A 13,204-nucleotide genomic window follows, 5' to 3' on the forward strand; every position below is an offset into this window, starting at 1 on the left:
ACCTCGTATGGAAGATGAGGTGGCTGTTAGGGAGACAGTGGTGAGAGGAGACGGTGCAAGATCAGAGGCGATGTGGTGTTGTGGGGAGATAGGGGGGGAGATTGGGGCATCTGGGTAGAGATGGGGTGATTTGCCTTGGTCCCGAAACTGGAAAGGTGCGCCGGGAGCCTAGCCCGGCGGGGCAATTTTTATTTCCCCATATCTCCCCATATTTTCCCATATTTCCCCCAGGTTGTTGGAGATGAACCCGACGTCCAAGGGGGGGCACAAGGGGGTGCATCGCCTTGGCCACAACGACGCCTGGGGGGAGGGGCAAGCCTCTCGCTGGGCCTTGTTGGCAGAGGGGGAGCAGGTGGGCCTCACTTCCCTGGACATTTTGCCCCCCCCCCCCCCCCTTACGCACACACTCCCTCCCAACACCCGCTGCTCTTCCGCCCGCCCTGCAGTTCGCAGCGGTCGATGGATGGCACGACTCTGCTCCATCGAGGTCTTTGATACATAGCCGAGATAGCGCCGAGGTGCAGCCGAGATGCAGCCAAGGTGCAGCCGAGGTGCGGCCGAGGTGCAGCCGAGGTGCGGCCGAGGTGCAGCCGAGGTGCAGCCGAGGTGCAGCCGAGGTGCAGCCGAGATATAGTGAGGTGCGCCGAGATATAGCCGAGGTGCGCCGAGATGCAGCCGAGATGCTACCCGAGGTGTAGACGAGATGTAGTCGAGATATAGCCAAGGTGCAGCCGAGATGAGCCGAGATCGAGATTCGTCACGTGCTTGTGGTGTCGTGCTCGGCCACAGCGGGATCGACTCCCTCTTTAGGGAGGCCAAGCGAGCGCGCGGTACGCTGCAGATCCTTGGCCCCAATGGCGGCAAGGGGAAGGGGCAAGCCTCGCGCGCGACGACGGAACAAGACGACGAGTGCGGCAGCGGCGCGGCGACCCAGGCGAGAGTGGAGGTTCCGTTCAAAGTGGATGGAGGGGAATTATTCCCGACTAATTCGTGTCGGTCATTGTTAGGCTCGGACGCCGCCAGTGGGGGCGGCCAAGGTCTCAATAGTTCGTTCGAAAATCGGAAACAATGAATCTCTATTCACCCCCCCCCCCGGGTGTGTGGACAGGCGCTGTTCGGGAGCGGGCTCCTCGATGCGGCCAGCCACGTCCATTGCCTCCTTGGCCGCATTTTGGCCACCACTCACGACGCCGCGCTCGCTGAGTACAAACGCGATTGGCCTTTCGGGGAGTTCACTCCGTCTTCAGTCGTCCGTCTTGACAACTTCCTCCGCCTGAAGGACAAGGCAAAGGCACGGCCTTCAGGCACGGCCTTTGTCATTTGGTTCGGGCACGGCCTCCTCACGGAGGTGGCAGCGCTGGCAATGGCTGGCTCCGCGAGGCGCGTGTCTATCGATGTGTACGAGGTGAACGCGAGCGCCGTCGCGGTGGCGCATCTGCTCCTCACCGCGCCGGACGCGAGTGGCGATTCGATGTCCAAGACACGCGAGCTGAACGGGTGGAAGATCAACTTTCGGGGCGACATGAGCTCCTACCCGCGGCTGACGGCCCGCGGCAGGGACCTCGTCTTCTCCACCATCCCCTTCCAGCGGGGGCTGCACGAGCGCATGCGGCAGCTCGCGTATAACGCCTTCGCACCACTCTGCATGCTGAGCCGGGCGTGGAGCAGCAGCGCGACGAGCGAGGCGGGCTGGGGCGTCGCGGAGCCGGTGCTCGACAAGCGCTCCATTCCAGTGCGGTACGTCGGGGGCGGGGACTTGCACCTGCTCATGGGCTGCTTGTCGGTCAATGAAACGTAAGTTCGGGACAGATATGCGGTGCGCCGGCCCGCCGTTGAAGCGAGGCTGCACTTCCTCGCTCCCTCGATCTCCGCCTGTCTCTGTCTTATCTCTGTCGCGTCTCTGTCTGCCTCTGTCTGTCTGTCTGTCGGTGGGCGGCGTGGTTGGCAGCCAGCTTCCTCTGCTGCCGCCTCAAGTGAGTCTCGTCTCGCTCTCGCTCTCTGCCTCTCTCTGTCCCTCTCCTTCTCTCGCTCTCTCTGCATCGATCTGTCTCGTAACGTGGGTCTTTGGGTCTCTCCGTCCCTCGATCTATCGGCTGATATCTCTAGTGTCTTTGGACTTTGTACTGCATGATTTTCTTTGATGCACACGTCGAAACCTTACCTCTTTATGCTGTCCGAAGTTCTATGCGAGAGAGTCATCCCGAGCCACACTCTCGCGCCTCACTCTCAGCCCCTCGTCCGTCTCGAGTCGACGGCCCCCGCCGCTACGCGCTACCGGGCGGTCTACGTAGGGAGATCTCGGTTCTTGCCCAATCCCCTCGCGCGGCTAGCGCACCGCCTGGTTGCGGTTTGCCAGCACCTGCTGGAAGTGCCGGACGGCCTTCCAGTCTATCGACGAGGGGGCGAAGCCGCCGCCGCCGCCGCCGATTTGGGGCATGAACTGATGCAGGTCCTGGAAAACGGCGGGATAGAACTGTCCGTTCTTCTTCTCTCCCTATGGTTCCACCCGATCGGGAGTTAGGCCGCGCAGCAACCTGTAATTCTCTCTGAGTGAAATGGTGTGAGTGCCGCGAAAAGGGCGAGCATCCCCCGGATGAAGTTCTTGCACCTATTACCAAATGCCGTAATGTTGAGAGGCATGCATGTGAGCAATGCCTTGACGAGCGAGCGCGCCTAGACACGAAGGATTGCCTTGGACAGGTCGTGTCGGCCAATCTCAGAACGACTCGTAGTCGCGCCAGACGTCCCAGCAGATGTTGAAGGCGAACTCGAAGGAGAGGCCGGTGAGGGGAGAGATGTAGACGAGGTACGCGTTGTCTTGGCTGTGCCTACAGGCCAAAGAGCAGCATGTTTCTACCTGAGAAAAATAACGTGTGGCGAGCGAAAGTTCGCCCGCGATACTTCCACCCCGAGGTCGCTGGGTAGAGTGAGCACAGCTTCTCGAGCGCGCCCTTGATCGCCTCCCGGTACATGCGCGTCTTCTGTCCGGTGCTCTGGTAGGACGCAACTTGTCCGGAGAAGGTGACATGCGCTGAGCGGATGCACGACTGAATCTGCTGGAGGTCGTTCGGCTCAACGAACTTCTCGATGACGTGCAACGAGTCCAGTCGCGACGTGCGGTCGTTCTCGGCGACCTCACCGTGGCGGTGCTCGTCGATGTCGACAAGCGTCTTGTACGTCACGTCGAAGTCTGCAAAGCGGCAAAGGAGGACGCCGGCGTGCTGCAAAACGAGCATGGAGCGGAGAAAGTCCATCGCGTGGGGCGCGTTCTGCTTGTTGACCGTGGTGCCAGCGCTCAGAGAGATGACAAAGCGGGTGATGCTGAAAGAGTTGAGCAGCTTGCCGTACTCGGCACGCATGACGGCGGCTTGCACGGTGCACATACGGCACTGAAGGCCGCAGAGCGGTCCGCAGGGAATGACCGCCTTGGCGCATTCGTGGCACGGCTCTCCACCCGCCTGCGCGTCGTTGGGGCAGCAGGAGTGGAGGCAGAGAAGGCGCTGACCGGACATCATCACCCTCGCGGACTCATGAGTGATGATGGATCTACTTTTTCTTTTGAGCTTAGCCTTCGATGTTAGAAAATTTTCTTTTTCTCTGTGTGTGTGCCAGTCCGCGCCAGTCCGCGCCCTTGTCGTGCCAGTGTGCTGTGAGAGAGGCTTGTATCTTAAGAATTCTTTTTCTTAGCCTTCGATGTTATGAAACAACGCAAGGCGGAGTGTGAGTGTGTGTGTATACTCACTCACACGCAAGGCGGACATGGCATATCGCTCTCGGGCCCACAGACATCCCGCACACTCGCCGCACACCCGCCGCCCCCGCGCGCGCCCCACCCCGGCCGGGAGAGAGGGGAGTGACAGTTTGGGACGGCAACCGAGCCCGAGTATGTTGAGTCCTGGCTCAACAACGCAGATAACAAGAGGGGGTGGTCCGGCTCCCAAGTCCGGCTCACGCGCCTCGAGCTGACCGATCTACCGCACTGGTCACTTCCGCCCCCTCGCTCCCAACCCATCCACCCCGCCCCGGGCCGCGCCGCGCGATCTCGGGCGATCTCGCGCTATCTCGGGCGATCTCGGGGCCGCGCCGCGCTATCTCGGGCGATCTCCCCTTTGTGTTTTAGGTATATTGTGTGGATAATTGAAAAATGAAGTTTCAAAGAATTCACTCAGGCATTCACTCACTCACTCACTCACTCACTCACTCAAACTCACTCGTGCACACAGACTGTTCTTACCTCACACATTTCACCCCGATTATGGTTCCTTCTTCACTTAAGAGTCACTTGACTCGCTCAGTCAGCAGCTGACGTGCAGCCGGCGTGTGCTCGGCCGAGGATGACCGAGGATCAGCCGACATACAGCCGACGTGCGGCCGAAGTATGACCCGACCAGGAGCAGCGTGTGCAGAGGCGGAGAACTGCGACAACTCTCTGTGCACTTGACTGGAAGGTACCGAGAATGTTCGTGCGAGGCTACGCGAGCGGGACGGTGGTGTCCCCCGCTGGAAGAGCCGCGTCGGGGAGAGCGCGGTCTAGCAGAGGTGGGGCAGAGGCGGCAGGGGTGAGGGGGAGGCGTAGGGTGGGCGGAGAGGCACCGGGAGGGGGGGGGAGGAGGCGGCGGGGAGGCGGGGCGAGGGTCGAGCGAGTGGCCACTCGGCGATTGCATCAGCCGAGCTCCTCCGCGGCAACGATACTCACCCGGCACAGCGCCGTCATGCCGTTACAGCCTCACCGCGATTGAGCCTGATTGCGGGCGGGCGGGCGAGGCGCAGCCACACTCGGGGGAGGTGGGCAGCAAGGGCGGCGGAGCGGCGGGGGCGGGGGGGGTGGAGGAGATGGGAGTGGTGGGCGGTGGTGATTGAGGGCGGCTGCGCGCTGCAAGCGGAGAGGGAGTGGGAGGGAGGGCCTCCTCCGCATGGGTTCTGCCGGGAACAAGTCTCGTCGGACACGGCTGAGGTGCTGTTCTGTGGAGAGGGAGGAGGGTGGCCGAGCGCGGCGAAGGAGAGACTGAGAGTGCCGGCCACGGGCGGGCCGGTCGGGTTACAAAATTTTGAACTTCGGTCATCAGGCGGGCTACTGAGGTCTCGGGGAGATATTCGGCGAGCCCCCACTTTTTTGATGAAGCCATCCATCTGGGCTGATCTCGCGAGACGTTTTTCTTTTTCGACCGATCTTCTACCTATCTTTTCTCTGACACTGCTGTACCGTCGGGTACTTATTTTAAGATGAGGTAAACAGCAATAGATCCGGCGAAGCGGCCTAATCGATACCCAGCCCTCACGGAATCGGTCCCTCCTTCAGTGCCCGACCTGCCAAACTTGCCGAGAATCGGTCCCCCACCCAGGTCACCTGTGGCGCGAAGCATGTCTCCCGCCCTCGGTGCGCCGACCGAGACCATAAGAAGCGGCGCAACGAGCTGGCTGCTGCCGACAAACACTGCAGTTGTATTTAAATCTCAGCGGCCTACTCCGCACAGCTTTGGCGTGGGCGTGGCGATAGGATTTTTTTCCTTTTTCGATGATGAGTTGGGGCTCAGCTCCAAGAGTGCCGTGCCGCAGGAATGAGGCTTCCGAGCACGCTCGCTGTGGCGAGCGAGCCTTCCCGCTTCACGCCGCTCGAGAGCTGGGACCTCGAGTCGGGCGGCTTCCGACCTCTCGCTCCGGGTCTGTGGCTCCTGCGTGGCGAGAGAAGCCACCTGCCCGAAGGCGCGTGCAGGCTGCTCCGGCCTGTAGCGAGGGCCGCAAGCCTCGAGCGGCTGCTGCGCTCAGCTGCCTCCTCCTCGCAGCAAATCCCAGCGCGGTGGCGGCTCCGCTTCCTCGCCCGCGACGGCGGCAGAGCAGCGCCGCTCGCCGGTGGTCCGCGGTCGGAGATGGCGGCCGAGGCGTCCGACATCCTCTGCACCGCCGCGCGTGCTCTGCCGGGCGAGCCGGCGCTGCAAGGTCCATCGCCGCTGCTCCTCCTCGTCCGCACTCCGCGGCTGTGGTACCTGGCTCTCGACGTCACCGTCTCGCGCCAGCGCAGCGAGGCGGAAGAGGCGTGGAGGCTTCGCCCGTACTCCTTCTGCTCCGCCACCGACCTCCGCCTCGCCCGCCTCGCCGTCTCTCTCGCCGCGGCGCACCGGGCGGCGGGCGACAATGGGGCGCTGCTCGACCCCTGCTGCGGCTCGGGCGGCATCCTCTTTGCCGCGCGGCTCGCCGGCTTGCGCGCGGTCGGCCTCGACAGGAACCCGACCGCGGTGGAGGGCGCGACGGCGAACATGGCAGCGGTCGACGCGCTTCTGGATGGCTCAAACGGCTCCGGTGGTGGTGGCGGCGGATGCGGCGGCGGCGGCAGCGGCGGGAGCGGCGGCGGCGGCGGCGGCGGCGGGAGCGGCGGCGGCGGGAGCGGCGGCTCCTCCGTGCTCGAGCACGACTGCCGCGACCCGCTGCCGCGCGAGGCGGTGCGCGGCGTTGCTCTGGTCGCGTCCACGCTTCCGTGGGGCTGACTCACGCCGGGGAGCTCTCTCTCTCTCTGAGCCGTCCCTGAGCCTTCTAGGTCGTGTCCAACCTGCCGTGGGGCCGCAACACGCGGCTGCCGCACGCCGAGTACCTCTCCTCCCTCCTCGCCCCGCTCGCCAGCTCGCTGCCCGGCGCCACCTTCTGCCTCGTCACCGCCGAGCCGCTCGAGCCCGCCACTCTCGCCGCCACCAACCTCGCGCCGCGGCGGGTGGAGGCGGTGGGACGGCGCTGTGTCCTCTCGCTGCTCGAGCCGGCGGGCCCGGGGCAGGGAGCAGTGCCGGACGCGGCGGGGGCGAGGGTCGGGGCGGCATCCGCGAGCGGCGGCGGCGGCGGCGGCGGCGACGCGGCCGAGCGGGGCGAGGTGCTCGTCGGGGGCGGGCTCCGGTCGGCGGCAGGTTCGCCCTCGCTGCGCGTCCGCCTCGTCGCGGGCGCGCTCATCGAGGTGCAGCATCGGGCGGCCGAGGGCGGGCGGACTTGGGCCACGGCCCGCGTCACGGCGGTGGCGGAGCCGGGGCTCTGCACTGTCGCGTGGCGGCCGAGCGGCCAGACGTCGGTCCTGCGGCTCTCGCTGCACGGTGGGCCAAACTGGCGGTTTGTGGATCTTTGAGAGTAGCTCTGCGCCCCTTCGTTCGTGTTAGAAGAGCGTTTCTTTAACTTGTGTTCTGCAATAGATCTGAACACACAGTCGAAACACACAGGGACACAGGTCTCCGTAGTGCGTATGGTAGCGTTCAACCCGTTCCGGCATCGCCAGTGCTTTACGTAATTTTGTGATTTGTGTGGCGCCTCATGAATCCTCGAGATTTTGACACTGGCAAACTCAGAATAAGAGCCTGATGCCGGCATGCCGCGCTCCTCGCACACAGCCACCAGCTCGGGCTGCTTGCTGAGCAGCTCGAGCTTCTGCGCAGAAGCGAGAGGAGGTTCAGTATTTGTAGGTGGGGCGTGTGTGACGAGGGGGGGCAAGTGCGCGCCTTCAAGCTCGGGGCCGCTCCCTGCTCGAGGGCGGCGGCCAGCGTTTTGCAGCCCTCCTCACCAATCTGGTTGTAGTGGAGAAGGAGCTCCTTGAGCCGCGGCGCTGCCCCCTCCTTGCCGAGGGCGGCCCTGTTCACGCGCGCGCGAGACGTGCAGACACAGGGTTGCCAGGTGAGAGCGAATGGCGCGGTTCACGCCTCGCACAACAGAGAGAGAGATGCGCTCTGCATGGTGGGACATAAAAGAGAGCGAGTACTTGGGCGAGTAGGCCGTGCGGTCGACGCTGCCGCGCGCGACTTTGCGCGCGAGGCGGCGCAGCTTGAGAACGGCGGTGGGCGAGAAGCCGCCGCCGAACGTCTCGTGGAGCAGCAGGTTGAAGTTGTTGCGCTTGACAAAGATCGCGTCGTGGTAGAAACCGCGATGTGTGTTGAAGCCGTTGCTTCATCAGTGAAACAAGATGGTAACCAAAAAAAGAAAATGCAAACCGAACAATCGAGGCGTGACAAAGAGACGCCCTGCCGCGCCGGCACCGTGACCTTGCCCTCATGGCGCTCGCTTCCGTGAATGTGAGCCTCGCCATCCTCACCTGGCAGTCGGACGCAAAAGCGTCCGCCAATAATTGCGCTTTCGACTGGGTCGTCGCTGGCGCGTGCTGGCTCACTCTCCCGTTCGCGCAGGCGATCGTTGCAGTCGCCCTCACGGCTGTCACGGACTTCAACTCGCGGGAATCTGCTGCGTTGCCCGTACTTGGGTCCTTGAAGGGATGCGACAAGCAGCTTCAATTCCGGCTGCTCGACAGCGGCGGCACAGCTGCCAAGGCGGACCTATCGCTGGGAGACCTATCTGGCACAGACGTCGTCATCGGTCCTGTTCTCGACACAGTCTCTACCACCACGGCGACTTCCACCGGTGCTCGTGGCATCCCGCAGATCTCATACGGGTCAACTTCAGCCGACCTGTCCGATACCGTCCTCTATCCTCGCTTCATGAGGACCATCCCCTCGGACGTTGCGGCCGCGTCGGGCCTCTGCTCCTTTTGGAAGCGTGAGCTCGGGCTCTCGACCGTGGCCGTGATACATGAGCAGACCACGTACGGGCGCGCCTACGAGTCAGCAGCAAAGGCAGCGTGCCAGGAGGGCGGCTTGACAGTTGTCAGCGAAGAGTTTTCCGAAGATGCATCGATCCGCGATGACTCGATCCGTTCTGCTGTAGACAGCCTGAGCAGCAGCGGGGCCAAGGCAGTGCTTGTCCTTGCTTTGAACCAATACAGCATTCGCCTTATGGTAGAGCGTGCGGTGAACACTGGTCTGCTCAGAACTGGCACCTCTTGGGTGTTCACTGACAAAGTCGGAGCCGCCACGCTCGAAATCGACGGCGGCGCGCCACTGAGCGAGGCGGCGCGGATAGCGCTGAACGGCAGCCTGCAGATCAAGGCGGTCGGCGCGACCGACGGCAACCCGCAGTGGACCAAGTTCGCAAACGAGCGCTGGGCGACGCTTCAGCCTAGAGACTTCAACCCGTTCCTGCCTGCCGACTGGCAGATCCGCGACGACTTCTTCAGCACCGTCAATCCAAAGACGAGTGCACTGCTGCGCGATGGCAGTGTGTTTGCTTACGATGCCATCATAGCGGCAGGGCTGCTGTCCTGCAAGGTGGCCCCGACGGGCCCGCTGCCGGCGTCGTTTGGCACGCTGTTCTGGGAGTCCAAGCAGAACCTGTCGTTTGACGGCCTTTCCGGGCGCGTGGAGTTCGACGAGAAGGGCGACAGGAGTAACGCGAACGTGCAGCTGTTCAACCTGCTCGACCAAGATGGCTTTTCCGAGAAGTACGTAGCACAATTTAGCAACGGCACGTGGACTTGGGACGGCGGATCACGCGAGAGCAGCGGCGTGATCTACAACTTTGGGGAGGTCGAACCACCGTTTGACGCGTCGCCCCCGCCGCCGCACCCACCGCCACTGCCGCCGTCGACCCCGCCCCCGCCATTTGCGCCATCCTTTCTTGCGGTCGGCGGGGAGGGTCTTCTTTCCCGGAGTGTCGTGTCGGCCATTTGCGCCGTTGGGGCCTGCGCCCTTCTCCTGCTGTGCTTGTACTTCGCACTTCGCCGCAAACGCCCAGTTGTCGTGGCGCCCAAGGATGAACTCCATCGCATGGAGTCGGAGATAACGGAGGTGTTCAATCGCATGTCGGGGCGCTTCAATGCCGAGGAGGTGACGTTGACCAACATCCTCGACTCCTACGACCGCTTCGCCTCGGCGCCGCGCGAGCTCGTCTTCGGCCGGCCAGCGCAAGCTGCGCTAGGCGTCGAGGCGTATATGTGCGTGCCAGAGATCATCGTTCACCAGGGCCGGATCGACGGGACCGCGGCCATCGTGAGCGAGGTGACTGTGTCCCATCGCCGGATCGCCGCACACTCTCGCACTCACCCCCTCTCACCCTAATCGCCTCTCCCTGCAGGTGAGCCTAGCTGGGACGGATGTCGACAAGGAGTGTCTCGCCTACGTCCTGTACGCCGAGGCCGGCTCGAGCGACCTCACCTTTCAGGGCGGCCTCAAGCGCGACTGCGACGAGAACGGCGCCGTGCTGGAGTCGCGCACTGTGTGCGACGGCGCGGCGAGACGCGGCATGCTCCTTCGCGACTTTGTGGCGCACGAGCACTCGCGGCTCGCCAACCTCGAGCAGGCGCACGTCGTCGCCCTGCGGCTGTACACCACCGCCGCCTTCGAGTCGATCAACAACCCCCTCCGAGACTGGGCGCGGTACGAGCGAGGGGAGCCCCACCCGCTGCCCGCGACGGTCGCGCTGTTAAGGGACGCCCTGACGAAGCTCCGCTCGGTGGAGGCCGAGGTCAGCCGCGAGAGCGCCAGCTCGCAGCTCCTCCTCTACCGCGGGATGAAGGACGTGGCCGCGCCTGACAGCTTCATGGCCGACGGCGGCACGGAGCTCGCCCCCATGTCGACGACGTCTGACCTGAGCGTTGCGCTGCGCTACTCGGCGAGCCGCACGATGACCTCTGACCACGTGCTGCTGCGGCTGATCACCGACTCCTTCTACGACCGAGGCCCGAACGTATCCTTCTTGTCCGCGTTTCCAAACGAGGCGGAGTACCTGTTCCCGCCGCTGACCTATCTGCAGCCAACCGGCCGCACCGAGACGGTGGCCGCGTGCGGCATGTCCTATCAGGTGGTGGACGTGAAGCCCCGGGTTTAGGTCATGCGGCCGAACGTGGAAGTGCAATGTGGTTGCATGAAAATGTGCAAGTTGTTGTGTTGAGTGCGCGTGGATGAGGGGGGGGGGGGGGGGCGGGGGCGGGGGTGTCAAATGCGCCGGGTTTGCCGGGTTCCTTTGCCAGCAAGTCCGCCCTGCAAACCGCCCGTTGACGCGTGCTCGCGGAACTGGTCCGCGGCGCCCGCCAGGGGCGTGCGCGAGACAGGGCTTTTGATTGTTGTGTTTGTACCCCTAGTCTAGCGGAAATTTTCAACGTTCACCCATCCAAGGGATTAGGGTCAGCTGTCCAGTCGAGAGTCACTGTCAAGTCACTGGGGAAGGGGGTGGACGGTGGGTGAACCCAGCCCGGCAGGCGGATTCGAGGCACGAGGCTCCCACGCACACGCCGTTCGCCTCTCCCCTGAGGTGAGCCTGCTTCCATCGTGGGCTGCCGGTTCGTACGAGTACGGATGCGGCGACGTGCTGCGCAGCGAGCCCCGCAGCCTCGCTTCGTCGACTCGCGTCGATGGAGATCTGTTCTCCCAGATGGATCCGGAGCAGTCGTGGATGGCATTAGCTTTGCGGGTCCCATAGCAGAGAGCCATTCGAGAAGCGACGAAGAGCTGATCGACCCTCTTCGTCTGAGCCACTTTTTGATGAAGCTCATCGATCTGGGCTGATCTCGCGAGTGTTTTCTCCTTTCACGACCGATTCTTTCTCTGACGACTTCCACCATGATGCTCAGCTGTTTCATTCACCCAACACCCATAGCGTTTGGTGTCCAATCACCAGACTGTTCTTAACCTGCGTCACCCTGCACGGTCATCGTGTCGGACTCGTGGAGCTCTCCGCACCAAATCCTGATGCCGCGAAGATGAAGTTGACGTGGGGCGAAGGCCAGGGCTTTCGGCAGGACGCCCGTATTAAAGTGGTCTTTCTCAGTGTACGTACTTTTAGCTTACTGGGAGAAATGAGAGAGGGGGTTGTGTTCTCTCTCTCTCTCTCTCTCTCAGTGTATGTAGCTCTTACGAACATACCCGTACATACCCGAAGGTGAACTGCTGACAGGGTTTGCGATGAGGAGCGATCCGAACGTGGTATTCGGGTGATTTTTCGTAAATCATTAAAGCAGTCCTCTATTTTTTGAGCTTAGCCTTCGGTGTTATGAAACAACGCAAGGCGGACATGGCATATCGCTCTCGGGCCCACAGACATCCCGCACACTCGCCGCACACCCGCCGCCCCCGCGCGCGCCCCACCCCGGCCGGGAGAAAGGGGAGTGACAGTTTGGGATGGCAACAGCCCGAGTATGTTGAGTCCTGGCTCAACAACGCAGATAACTCTATTTTTTTGAGCTAAACTTCGATGTTGATAGAAAGAAGGCACACACAACATGACGCCAAACGCACGATCGCACGCACCGAGCCGCACCCCGCACCCCGCGCCCGCCGCGCCCCCGGCCCCCGCCCCGCCCAGGTGGGAAGGATATGAGGAGATGGAACAGCCCGAGGGAGAAGCGGAACGAAAATACGAATGCGAGAGGGAGAACTTTCGGCAGTCGTAGGTCGTCGGGAAGTGGCGAGTCACGCTCGTGCGGACAGCATCGATGCCGGCGCCGGACGCGGCGGCGAGGCACACGGGCGCCGGCGTGGCGCGTCGGCAGGCCCACCACGAGCGGATGCGCGACGAGCGCGCTCGGGAAGCGGCCGCGGGCGAGGCGGAGCTTCCGCCGGAGGACGACGCGGTCGAGATGGCGAGCGCCGTCCACGTGCTGGACAGCGTGGGGGAGGTGGGCGCGAACTACACCCTGCTGCGCAGCAAGGAGACGAAGGCGAAGCGGCGGAAGCGAAAGCGCGAGGATGCCAGGGCGGCGCTCGACGGCCACACTGTCCTGTCCACCGGATCGCGCCTCGAGATCTTCTGCGACAGCGAGCGGTGGTACCCTGCGACCGTCATGGCGCGGGAGGAGGACGGGGACGGACGGATCGTGCACGAGGTCGAGTACGACGGCTACCCGGATCGGCGGTGGTGGCACATGCTGGACGACGAGCGGTGGCGCGCCGTCCCAGAGCAGGCCGGCGCGGGCGCAGGCGGCGCTGCCGCAGACGGGGATGGGGATGCGGCGATGGACCGCTACCCGCAAAATGCCGATTTTGGCCCCAAAACAGCCTCAGACACGGCTCAGAGCCCCCCCAAAATGACGAATTCCACGGAGTTTCCCCGGGGTTTCCCGAGGAAACTAGAGGGTGTTGTAGGGAAACGAGCAGGAAACACGGCGAGAGGAAACCATAAAAAACAACTTTTTTTAACGTACACACCGCCATCACACACAAAATCAAAGCAGAAAAAAAAAACAGCGCTGAGAGGGGTTGTCTTTTATCACTGCCGGATCTCATATGCCTGGCGTATCCAGCCAGGAATGGACTCGGCTTGGCGAAACGCCTCTCCCGGATAGCCCCTCGGAAAGAGCATCGATCTGCGCGGCGCTATTGCACATCGCCGCCGGATCCACTCCGTGACATTGGGA

The 13,204-nt window shown here is 63.2% G+C and overlaps 4 protein-coding genes across 4 annotated transcripts in view; 3 read left to right on the forward strand and 1 right to left on the reverse strand.

Moving 5' to 3' along the window:
* Positions 1 to 2,142: 2,142 nt before the first annotated feature.
* Positions 2,143 to 3,527, reverse strand: EMIHUDRAFT_437716 (hypothetical protein). Its single transcript, XM_005763551.1, is given in 4 exon segments — positions 2,143 to 2,494; positions 2,507 to 2,608; positions 2,744 to 2,828; positions 2,893 to 3,527. The coding sequence occupies 4 exon segments, from the start codon at positions 3,513 to 3,515 to the stop codon at positions 2,327 to 2,329; spliced, it is 978 nt and encodes a 325-aa protein (XP_005763608.1). The 5' UTR covers positions 3,516 to 3,527; the 3' UTR covers positions 2,143 to 2,326.
* A 2,031-nt stretch (positions 3,528 to 5,558) lies between these two features.
* Positions 5,559 to 7,102, forward strand: EMIHUDRAFT_104921 (hypothetical protein; the record flags this gene model as incomplete). Its single annotated transcript, XM_005763552.1, has 2 exons — positions 5,559 to 6,437; positions 6,533 to 7,102. 2 exons carry the CDS (start codon positions 5,559 to 5,561, stop codon positions 7,100 to 7,102), a joined length of 1,449 nt encoding a protein of 482 aa, XP_005763609.1.
* Positions 7,103 to 8,015: 913 nt separating this feature from the next.
* On the forward strand, positions 8,016 to 10,680 carry EMIHUDRAFT_104922 (hypothetical protein; the record flags this gene model as incomplete). The annotated part of the gene is made up of 2 exons (XM_005763553.1): positions 8,016 to 9,851; positions 9,928 to 10,680. The coding sequence occupies 2 exons, from the start codon at positions 8,016 to 8,018 to the stop codon at positions 10,678 to 10,680; spliced, it is 2,589 nt and encodes an 862-aa protein (XP_005763610.1).
* A 1,603-nt stretch (positions 10,681 to 12,283) lies between these two features.
* EMIHUDRAFT_104923 (hypothetical protein) overlaps positions 12,284 to 13,204 on the forward strand; it is a gene marked incomplete at both ends in the record, with an annotated part of 1,322 nt that continues 401 nt past the window's right edge. The window contains one exon of the mRNA XM_005763554.1: positions 12,284 to 12,729. Within this exon, the coding sequence (XP_005763611.1) occupies positions 12,284 to 12,729 (446 nt within the window). The remainder of the gene's footprint in view (positions 12,730 to 13,204) is intronic.

The sequence above is a fragment of the Emiliania huxleyi genome (genome assembly GCF_000372725.1).
Source record: "Emiliania huxleyi CCMP1516 unplaced genomic scaffold EMIHUscaffold_63, whole genome shotgun sequence".
In the NCBI taxonomy this organism is placed as follows: Eukaryota; Haptophyta; order Isochrysidales; family Noelaerhabdaceae; genus Emiliania; species Emiliania huxleyi.